The 10,781-nt window shown below is 47.7% G+C and overlaps 1 protein-coding gene across 3 annotated transcripts in view; it reads left to right on the top strand.

Moving 5' to 3' along the window:
- Window positions 1-469: 469 nt before the first annotated feature.
- Window positions 470-10,781, top strand: part of SUN3 (Sad1 and UNC84 domain containing 3) — a 33,254-nt gene continuing 22,942 nt past the window's right edge. Inside the window, exons 1-3 of one of the 3 annotated variants that reach the window (XM_045052107.1) lie at window positions 470-488; window positions 2,595-2,851; window positions 5,117-5,178. In XM_045052107.1, the coding sequence (XP_044908042.1) occupies window positions 2,730-2,851; window positions 5,117-5,178 (184 nt within the window). In that variant the 5' untranslated portion in view covers window positions 470-488; window positions 2,595-2,729. Of the gene's footprint in view, window positions 489-2,538; window positions 2,852-5,116; window positions 5,179-10,781 lie in introns of those variants that run through there. The other 2 variants (XM_006929067.4, XM_006929066.4) reach the window with 2 other exon arrangements.

The following is a 10,781-nucleotide window of genomic DNA, read 5'->3' as shown; positions in this document are numbered from 1 at the left end:
CCGTTTATTTAATTCATTTGTAAAACCAGGAGGAATAGGGGCGCCTGGCTGGCTCAAGTGGGAAGAGCATGCGACTCTTGATCTCCTGGTTGTGAGCTTGAGCCCCACGTTGGGTGTAGAGATTACTAAAAAAATAAACTTAAAAAAAATAAAAATAAATAAGAGGATGAATAAGTGCCTGGGAAAACGGCAAAGAGCCATTTCTGCTAACCGCCTATGGGTAGTGAAATGATCTTGTAAAAGTCCTTCCCCATACCTTCTGTGTTTGAGAGAATTCCTGTTTTGCAAATTGAAAGACACTTTTTAAAAAGCCCTTGGCCACGTTTCCGCCGCAGAGCGTTCAGGTTTCTGCGGAACACGTGACCCCAGTGCGAACGCCCCGCCTGGATTTGGGGTCTGCACAGGTGCGCGCGCTGGGACTGACTCTGTGGCGACAAGGTAATTCTTGTGACCGGAACTAACCCTGAGTGCGGTTCACCAGCTCTCAGGTAATGTTGTGATGAATTTTCAGGGTGTGCAGCCCGCCCGGTCATGCGGGTAATCCAGACTTGGCGTTGCGTTGTCAAATGTTTGCTCCACTGTGCGCAGAGACCAAGAGTGACAGGGGCTTCCTTTTACTTGTCACGGCATCGGCATCGTGTGCCGAGGGGATTGTAGGGCCAAGAGAAGGTTGTTTTTGAGAGTAGTTGATCGTAGTACGCCTGAAACGAATTCAACACTGTCTGTTAACTACCCTGGAACTAAAAATTTTAAAGTTTTAGAAATAGGCGTGCCGGGGGTCTCAGGGTGTTAAGCACCTGACTTCTGCTCAGGTCATGATCTTGCAGTTTGTGGGTTCAAGCGTCTCAGAGCCTGGACAGCTCAGAGCCTGGAGCCTGATGCAGATTCTGTGTGTGTGTCTCTCTCTCTCTGCCCCTCCCCTGCTTGTGCTCTGTCTCTCTCTCTCAAAAATAAACATTAAAGAGCAAAAAAATAAAATATATATATAAATAAATAATTTAAAAATAACCAATAGATAAGTAAGTAAATAATAGTTGATCCTAGTAACTGCAGGGGTCCTGACTAGCCAGTATCTTTGTCTGTTTAAAATTTTTTTAATGTTTATTTATTTTTGAGAGAAAGAGAGAGAGAGAGAGAGAGAGAGAGAGAGAGAGCATGAGTGGGGGAGGGGCAGAGAGAGATGGAGACACAGAATCCGAAGCAGGCTCCAGGCTCTGAGCTGTCAGCACAGAGCCAATGCAGGGCTCGAACTCACAAACAGTGAGATCATGACCTGAACTGAAGTCAGACGCCCAAGTGACTAAGCCACCCAGGCGTCCCAAGTTGTATTATTATATAGTCTATCAGAAGCCAATGTTTAGAACAAGAGTTGTAGGGTTTTCTTTTGTATCTCAAAATGAGATGAATTTTTTTTAATTTCTTTTTTTTAGCATTTATTAGTTTTTGAGAGACAGAGAGAGAGAGAGTGAAAGCAGGGGAGAGAGGCCGAGAGAGAGGGAGACACAGAATCCGAAGCAGGCTCCAGGCTCCGAGCTGACTGTCAGCACAGAGCCCGACGTGGGGCTCGAATCCATGAACCGTGAGATCATGAGCTGAGCCACCCAGGTGCCCAAGAGATGAATTTTTTTTTATAATAATGTAGCATTTTGCTTCCTTGCCTCATTCCGGGGAGTAGAATGGGTCCTAGTCATTTTAAGAAATACATCAGTGTGCCGGCTTCACTTGCAAGGTTTCCAAGGCATGTGCCTGGTGGTTAGATCCCAGTCAGGAAGGGGCATCACTGAGGGTGATGAAGACATTGGCATCATTGAGCGTGATGGCAAAGACCAACCGTGTGTCATGTCCCACCCTGACCCTGCACCCAAGTTCATATGTTGAAACCTTACCCCCAGTGTGATGTTGTTTGGGGGGGTGGGGCCTGGGGGGGTGACCAGGTCAGGAATTGGGTGATTGTCACGCCGTGGTTTCATGTTTCTTGAGTCTGAGCCCTACATCGGGCTCTGCACTATCAGCGGAGAGCCTGCTTGGGGTCCCCTCTCTCTCCTTCTCTGTCTGCCCCTCCCCTGCTCGAGCTCTCTCATTCTCTCAATAGTAAATAAACATCAGAAAAAAAAAAGCTGAGAAAGGTCATTTAAGTTGAAATCATACACACACCGTTATGTTATTCAAGGATACATATTTGTGTGATAACATTTTTAGAACCACATGGGAATTGTGCATAGCAGGGTCCAGATGGTGGTCACCCGCGGGAAGGAATGGAGAGGCGTGCGATTGGGGAGTGATGTTTTGGGGTCTCCCATTGTGTTTGTGGTATTTCACTTGGGAAAAACTCTTGAAGCAAACACAGCAGATTCCTGATTTGTGGCGGCAGAGAGGAGGGTACAGGGGGACCTTAGCACGACACGGGCTGCTCAGAAGGCATTGCAGTAAAGCACGTACGCATCACTCAGGAGGACCCAGTGGCGGGTGGGGTGTGGCTGCAGGTGCACCAGCTGACCCGGCCATTAGGCCATTATGATGTGTCACAGAAGGTGATGTAACAGGAGAGTGTTCAGCATTTCTACATTTGCTCACTCACGGTGTCTCCCTCTAAGGCGTCTTACCCGGGATGTAAGACAAGAAACAGAGCAAAACCCTCTCCGTAGAGCGTCGTGCTGTCCGTAAAGTAGGAAAGAGCCAGCGAACGCCGTCCTTCCTTCCCCCGGCTCCCTGCCACCTCGTGGGGGGAAATGAGCGGAAGACCGAAGCCAAGAAGGGGGGCCAGGTTTTTTAGAGGTCATTCTGAAGAAGCCAGCGTCAGCGGTGGACTCAGTGACGTGCTCCGGGGGCACGGACGCCCTGACTTCAGTGGGTATGTACCTTTGCAGAATGATTTCCACGAGGTCTTATGTTCCACATCCCACATGCCAGGCGTGCTCTGTTTACTTGGAAAATAACCCAGCAAAACTCATGCCCTTTTTAGAGAGAGGCCTTTCCAAAGGTCTCCTCTGTAGGTTTCTCTCCATCACAGGACTTCCCGTGGGATGCTGGGTCCGCGCTACGCAGGGGTTACTTTGATTCCGTACAGCCGACTGGGGACAAGGGTTGTGAACAAGAAGCCATCGTTTTAGAAGAATGAACCAGGGGCTCCCGGGTGGTTCACTTGGTTGAGCATCTGACTCTTGATTTCATCTCGGGTCATGATCTCACGGTTTGTGGGTTCGAACCCCGCATCGGGCTCTGCGCTGACCATGTGGAGCCTGCTTGGGATCCTCTCTCTCCCTCTCTCTCTGTCCCTCCCCTGTGCATGCTTTCTCTCTCTCTCTCTCTCAAAATAAATACACTTTAAAAAAAAACAAAAGAATGAGCCATAGGAGCAGCAAGATTAGTATTTTAGTTTATGAACTTAGAGATGATTCCTGTTTTTGCCTAGCCGGTCCATTCTCTGGATTCTGGCGCTTAGCACTGCGGTTTAGGACCCCAGACACAGAGCGTGTTTATTCCATCCTTAGGTGAGACATGACCGCACGGCTAGGGGGCAAGCATTTTAAGCCCAATAACTGTGTCCTCACAGGAAGAGGCAACAGGGAAGCTGTGCCCACTTGGGTAAGCCAAGACCCAAGCCCCCTTACCTGCCCCTTGTGCACTGCCTGCAGGGGTGGGACAGGGGGAACAGAAATGAAAAGGAACAAAGTGGCTGTGCCAGCGGTAACAGCAGAGCCCTTGCACAGGAACAAACCTGTCAGTGAAAATGAGGCAGGGCCACAAAGTCACGATACAAGAAGCTAGCACATGACAGTTACACCGAAAGGTAGCAAAGCGCCCTCGCTCCCGCACCCCGCAGATGGCAGGGCTCCGCAGGCCAGGAAAGGTAGCCAAGGGGCTTTGGAAAGCAGAGTCTGACAGCCAGGATGGTAACGAAACACATAATTAACCTTTGGTGAATGTGGTAATGTGGTCCTTTTCATTCAATTCGGCCCATCAGGAGGGCTCACCTGGGCTGTAAATCCATCTTTGAATGATTCTTTGGGCAGTGGACCCCCCACATGACCGATGAGTGATATTGAAAGAGGAGGTGGTTTCAAAATACACTTCCCTGGGGGTGCCTGGGTGGTTCTGTCCGTTAAGCATCCGACTCTGGATCTCGGCTCAGGTCGTGATCTCACGGTTCCTGGGTTTGAGCCTCGTATCGGGCTCTGCGTTGACAGTGCAGAGCCTGCTTGGGATTCTCTCTCTCTCTCTCTCTCTCTCTCTCTCTCAATCTGTCAAAATAAGTAAATAAACATTTTTTTTTTAATTTACAAAAAAAGATGCACTCTCCAGGAGGGAAAGGAGTTGAGAAAACCTTCTGGGTTGGGGGGGCACAGTCTAACTGCCCTGGATAGCCAATAAGCAGGGCTGGTATTTGCAGAGAAATAAGGTATCAAAGACCCTACCCTGGGGGGAGTTGGCTGGCTTGTTCTAGTCTCTCCTGCGGTATTTGAGTGGATCTGAGCTGCTCCTGACAGCACAGCTCAGGACCAGATGGTGGACAGGGTGAGTCGGTACATCACTTAAATGGTCACCAGACTCTCCCAAAATTAGCACAGGTTTACTGTCATTTGTGCATAAAGTTAAAGAAAGAGCAAGGGCACCTGGGTGGCTCAGTTGGTTAAACAGCTGACTTTGGCTCAGGTCATGATCTCGAGGTTCCTGAGTTTGAGCCCCACGTTGGGCTCTGTGCTGACAGTCAGCTCGGAGCCTGGAGCCTCCTTCGGATTCTGTGTCTCCCTCTCTCTCTGCCCCTCCTCCTCTCCTTCTACGTGCAGACGACACAGATAATCCTTTCTACTTTCTTCTGTGTTAGCATCTAGGCACACGTGGAAAGGTCCAGACATACACAAGATGTAAAAACGAGCGTAACCATAATGTGTGTGAAAGTGAGGGATGTGGATGTCTGTTCAAGTATGTTGATATACCATCCTGGAAATTTTTTTTTCCCTCAATTCCTGAGATTGGATTAGGAACTGAATTAGTTCGCAAGACTCGACCTAGAATAAGCACATTTGTGGACTTGGTTGTGGTGGTTAGTTTCGAGTTCAAGTTACAGGTTAGTGGGTCTCTACTGTTAAGTTCTGTTTGTTTTTCTCCTTTCTAGGTTAACCCAGTCATGGAAGATTGTCATAAGCACAGTGTCCATGGTGACCCTTCTTCTTATAGGTAAGTCTTACTAAGTAATCGTCCTGAAAGCCAGGTCACGGGACGTTTCTGTGTGTGGAGGGTGACCTCGGTGGAATGACTCATGTTTGTAAAGAAATGCCAAAGAAAGTCCTGGAAGTAAGTAAATGCTACAGATAAACGGGCAACAAAGACTCCCCCTCATCCCAGGGGTGAAGAAATGGCTGAACGTGCGGTTTGCAGCTTTCAGACTGAGGGTATCATGCATCATGACCCCTAGTATCATGTATCAGACCCCTAGTGCACTGGAAAATTGCTCTTTGACAACTTTCTTTGGTATTTCTTTTTTTTAATTTTTTTTTTAATTTTTTTTTTCAATGTTTATTTTTGGGACAGAGAGAGACAGAGCATGAACGGGGGAGGGGCAGAGAGAGAGGGAGACACAGAATCGGAAACAGGCTCCAGGCTCTGAGCCATCAACCCAGAGCCCGACGCGGGGCTCGAACTCACAGACCGCGAGATCGTGACCTGGCTGAAGTCGGACGCTTAACCGACTGCGCCACCCAGGCGCCCCTTTCTTTGGTATTTCAAGACAACTTGAACCACGGGGAAATCAAGGTTCCAACCCAGTTATTGCCGGGATTGCTATCTTATGACATGGCAGGATGCTGGGTGCCATTTTGTCATCATTGCATGTGGCTTCCTGGATGGCTGGGCTGTCCTGATGCTGTGCCTGCCTGAGGTCCAAGCTCCTTCTCTTGATTGCGTTTCCACGCGCCTGCTGTGCCCCGCCCAGCTCCGCAGACCTCTATCTAGACCGAACCCTGAATATTCTGGTTCTTCTGGGAACCGCTCCCTGGAAGCTTTGCTGCTTGTCCCCATCGCTGCTGCCCTGGGGCCATTCCCCTCAGCTGGACATCCCCACCTTGCTGCAGTGGGATGTAGGCAACATTTCCCCAGGCACGACCCCAGACCACACACAGGGAAGTGTCACGAGTGCTTGGTGCGGGCAGCAGAGATGTCTGCACTCAGGGTTTTCCGCATCTGGGAAATTGTACCCCACATTCTTGTGACATCCTTTGAGATGGAAATCCATGCATCTTCACAGCGGATGCCAGCTGCTTCTTTGTATGTCCCCACTGCAGCCTTGCACCTTGCCCACCAATGTTGCAGACCCATCTTAGATGCCACGGTTGTAAGTGGTTTCGGTGGACTTAACCGGACTTGGGTTCTCTTTCTTTTTGTGGAGCTGAAATCCTCCGGATGTGAAATTAACCATCATAATGCGAGAAGTTCAATGGCAGTCTCGGGGCTGTGCGGCCACCACTCCTAATTTGTGGACATTTTCACCACCCCAAAAGGAAGCCCATGCCCACTGACCTCTTGCCCCCGTTTTCCCTCCCCCAGCCCTGGCAACACCACTCTTCTCTCTGTGTCTGTGGATTTCATGTTCTGAATATAAACAGAATCACACAACATGTGACCTTCTTGTCTGGCTTCTGTCATTAAACCTGATGTTTTTCAGGTTCATCCACATTGTAGACAAGTCAGTATTTCATTCCTTTTTGTGGCTGAATCATATTCCACCGTGTGGATAGACTGCAGTCTAGTCGACTATTAATGGGCCAGGATTGTGTCCCCCTTTTGGCTGTTGTGGGCAGTGCGGCTCTGAACATATGTGCACGTGTACTTGTCTGAATCCCTGGTTTCAATTCTTTGGGGGTGCTTGCCTTCTGGTAACTTGCTGGGGAGGAGCTGCCTAACTGTCTTCCACAGCAGGTGCACCATTTCACAATCCCACCAGCCGCGCATGACTGTCCTGCTCCCCCCCACATCCTCGTCAACACTTGTTGTTCTCTGGTTTCTGGAGCAAAGCCATCTTGGTGAATGTGAAGTGCTTTTGTGGTTTTGGTTTATATTTCCTGAATGACTAATGCCTTTTCATGTGCTTCTTTGCCGTCCATACATCTTCTTTGGAGAGCTATCTACTCAAGTCCTTGGCCCATTTTGTGATTGGGTCCTTTGTCTCTTGGATGATGAGTTGTAAGTGTTCTTTATATATTCTGGCTACTAGACCCTTCTCAGATATGTGATTTGCAAATATTTCCCTTCATTCTCTTGGTTGTCCTTTTGCTTTTTACATAATGTCCCTTTTAAAAAAAAAGTGTGTTTATTTTGAGAGAGAGAGAACTTGAGCAGGGGAGGGGCAGACAGAGAGAGAGAATCCCAGGCAGGCTCCGTGTTCAGCGCAAAGCTCAACAAAAGACTTGTTGCCACGACTGTGGAATCATGACCTGAGCCGAAACCAAGAGTCAGACGCTCAACCTGCTGAGCCACCCAGGCACCCCTTAACAGTAGGAAGTGTTCTGACCCATGAACATGGGTTGTTTTTCCATTTATTTATATCTTTGTTCATTTCTTCTAGCAATGTTTTATAGTTTTCAGTGTGGGTTGGAGAATGAATCTCTTGTAAGTAGTATATAGTTGGACCGTGTTTTCAAATCTATTTTGCCAGTCTTTGACTTTTGACTGGAGAATTTAACCCATTTACATGTATGGGGGATAAGCTTCGGAATTCCCTGAGCCTGCACTGATGGGTTAACAAGGCATAAAGAATTACAAAGCTATAGGATGCTCACACCCAAGTTTGGGTAAATGAGATTAGGTAAATAGGTATAGAGAGGGTGGGGCAAACACCCCAATATAGAACAAAGGTATACAAGGTAACCAAGGGCAGAAGTGCCCCCCCTCCCCTTAGTACTAGAGCAGAAAGCTGCTTTCACAGGAAGGAAGGACCAAATTAGGTAAACAGGTAAACCGGGCTATAGACCAATTCCCTGTGCGTGATGCCACCCTGAGTGGAGCTAATTAACAAAAGAAAGGTGCTTGTTGACTCATCAGTGCAGGCTCAGGGAACTCCTAAGCTTATTCCCCACATACTTGTAAAGTAATTACTGATAAGGAAGGATTTCTACCATTTTGCCAGTTTTTTCTCTGTCTTATACCTTCTCTGTTCCTCATTCCATCCATTATTGCCTTCTGTGTTTAATTGATTTTTTGTAGTTGACTGTGTGTCTTCAACAGCATATAAGTACTCTGCTTGTTCAACTTTCTCCCTCCCTCCTTCGTGTTATTGTCAAAAATTAATTCTTTGTACACTGTGTACCCATTTATCTTTTTAATCGTGTCAAAATTAAAAACAAGAGTTACAGCGCAAGACTACCGTAACCCTGGCTTTTATGTTTACTCATGTAGTTAGCTTTCCCGGAAACACTGATTTCTTCATATGACATTTCCTCTGTCGTGTCTGTTTTCACTTTGGCCCGGGAGACTCCCTCCAGCATTTCTTGTAGGGCAGATATTCTGGCAAGAACTCCTTCAGCTTTTATTTACCTGGGAACGCCTTAACTTCCTCTCTAATTTGTTGTTTGTTTGTTTGTTTGTTTGTGTTTTTTAAAAAGTTATTTATTATTTTTGAGAGAGAGCAAGTTGGGGAGGGGCAGAGAGAGAGGGAGACATGGAATCTGAAGCAGGATCTGACAGCTCAGAGCCTGACATGGGGCTGGGACTCACAAATCGTGAGATCATGACCTGAGCCTAGGTCAGAGGCTTAAATGACTGAGCCCCCCAGGCTTCCTCTCCATCTTGAAGGGTAGTTTTGCTGGATGGAGGAGATCTCGGTTGGCAGTTTTCTTTTTCCTTTCCGCACGTTAAATATGCCCCTGCCTGGTTGCCGTGGTTTCTGCTGAGAAATGTGATGATCGTCTTATTGAGGGTTCCTTGTACATCGCAAGTAGTGTGCTTTCAAGATTCTCTGCCTTTGACTTTGGACTGACTCATTATAGCGTGTCTTGGTGCGGTGTGTCTTTGAGTTTATCCTAGTTAGAGTTTGTTGAGTTTCTTGAATGTGTAGATTTATGCTTTTCATCGAACTGGGGAGTTTTCAGCTGTTATATCTTCCCGTCTTCTTTCTGTCCCTGTGTCTCGTGGCTGTTCTGGAACTCTGGAAGTCTATATGCATATGTATGAGGATGTCCTGCGGGGCTCCTAGGCTCTGGTTTCTGCATTCTTGTTTCCCCACTGCTGCTCCTCCTCAGGCTCGGTGACTCCGATCATCTGATCCTGATCCTTGAGCCCATTGATTCTTTCTTCCACCTGCTCAAGTCTGTTGAGTCCTCCGGTGAATTGTTCGTTTCAGTTATTGTGCTTTTTAGCTCCAAAACTTACATTTGGTTCCCTTTATAATTTTTCTACCGTTATTCTCATTTCATTCATGTATCATTTCTTTGGATTTCTTTCATTCTTTGTCCTTGATTTCCTTTAGTATTTTTAGCATATTTAAGACAGTTGATTTGAAGTTTTTATTTAGTAACTCCAAAAAGTACAACATTTGGACTTTCTTAGGGATGGCTTCAGTCATTTTTTTCCCCATTGGCTGGACTTGCGTGTTTCTTCGTGTGCCTTGTAGTTTTGTGTTGGAAACTGGACATTTCAGTATTTTATTATTTTTATTGTTTTAAGTTTATTTATTTATTTATTTTTAATTTTTTTTTTAGTGTTTATTTTTGACAGAGAGAGTGTGAGACGGAGCATGAGCGGGGGAGGGGCAGAGAGAGAGGGAGACACAGAGTCTGAAACAGGCTCCAGGCTCTGAGTTGTCAGCACAGAGCCCAATGCGGGGCTTGAACTCACAGATCGTGAGATCATGACCTGAGCTGAAGTCGGATGCTCAACTGACTGAGCCACCCAGGCACCCCTATTTATTTATTTTGAGAGAGAGAGAGTACAGAGAGAGACAGAGAGAGAGTGCGTGCACACCCAATATCAGGGGAGGGACAGAGAGAGAGAGAGAGAGAGAAGAAGAGAGAGAGAATCCCAAGCAGGGTCCACGCCATCAGCACAGACCCTGATGTGGCTCAAACTCTCGAACTGTGAGATCATGACCTGAGCTGAAATCGAGTTGGACACTCAACTGACTGAGCCCCCGAGGCACCCCTCAAAATTTTAATGTGGTGACTCAGGAGTCAGATGTCCCCCCATTCCCCAGGGATTGTTGTTATTCCTTCTTGAGGGTCATGGCCATTGGCTTAGTGATGATCGCTGTTTGGTATCTCAGGGGACAATGAGTGACGTGACACAGTTCCTGGAGTCACTGAGAGACAGCGCGAGGAGGGCCCTCCACGCCTCGATCCTGTGGCTCTAAGCTGGGGCGCTCTCTCAGTACCCTGATCCCCCACACTGCTGGCTTAGCCATCACCTCCTGCTCACACAGAGCCCGCAGGGCCACCAGAGGTGCAAGTGTGGGATTGTGTCTACAGTCTGTCCTAAACATGTGTCCCATGCTGGACGTGCACAGTGCTGCACCTTTTCCCTTCCAAGCCCTTATTCCCACAAGAGACTGCCTCCTCTCACTTCTCTCTCCCACGCTCTTGGGTCTGTCTGTCTGTCACTTGTCCCATTCACCATCCCTTTCCCAGGTGGGCAAGGCCAGTTTATGTCCTTAAATCTTTTAACAGACATCACAGCCTACCAGAAACCCCTTCTAGCCCAAGGAAGCAGGAACGCCAGGCAGGTCAGAACTCACCGTCTGTTTTAAGAACAAATCGGTATTAGTTGTCCCCCCCACCCCCCAGGAATGTTCCCTG

Source organism: Felis catus, chromosome A2 (assembly GCF_018350175.1).
Source record: "Felis catus isolate Fca126 chromosome A2, F.catus_Fca126_mat1.0, whole genome shotgun sequence".
Taxonomy (NCBI): domain Eukaryota; kingdom Metazoa; phylum Chordata; class Mammalia; order Carnivora; family Felidae; genus Felis; species Felis catus.
The sequence above is the reverse complement of the archived record's forward strand: the minus strand, read 5'-3'. Positions and strand labels throughout refer to the sequence as shown.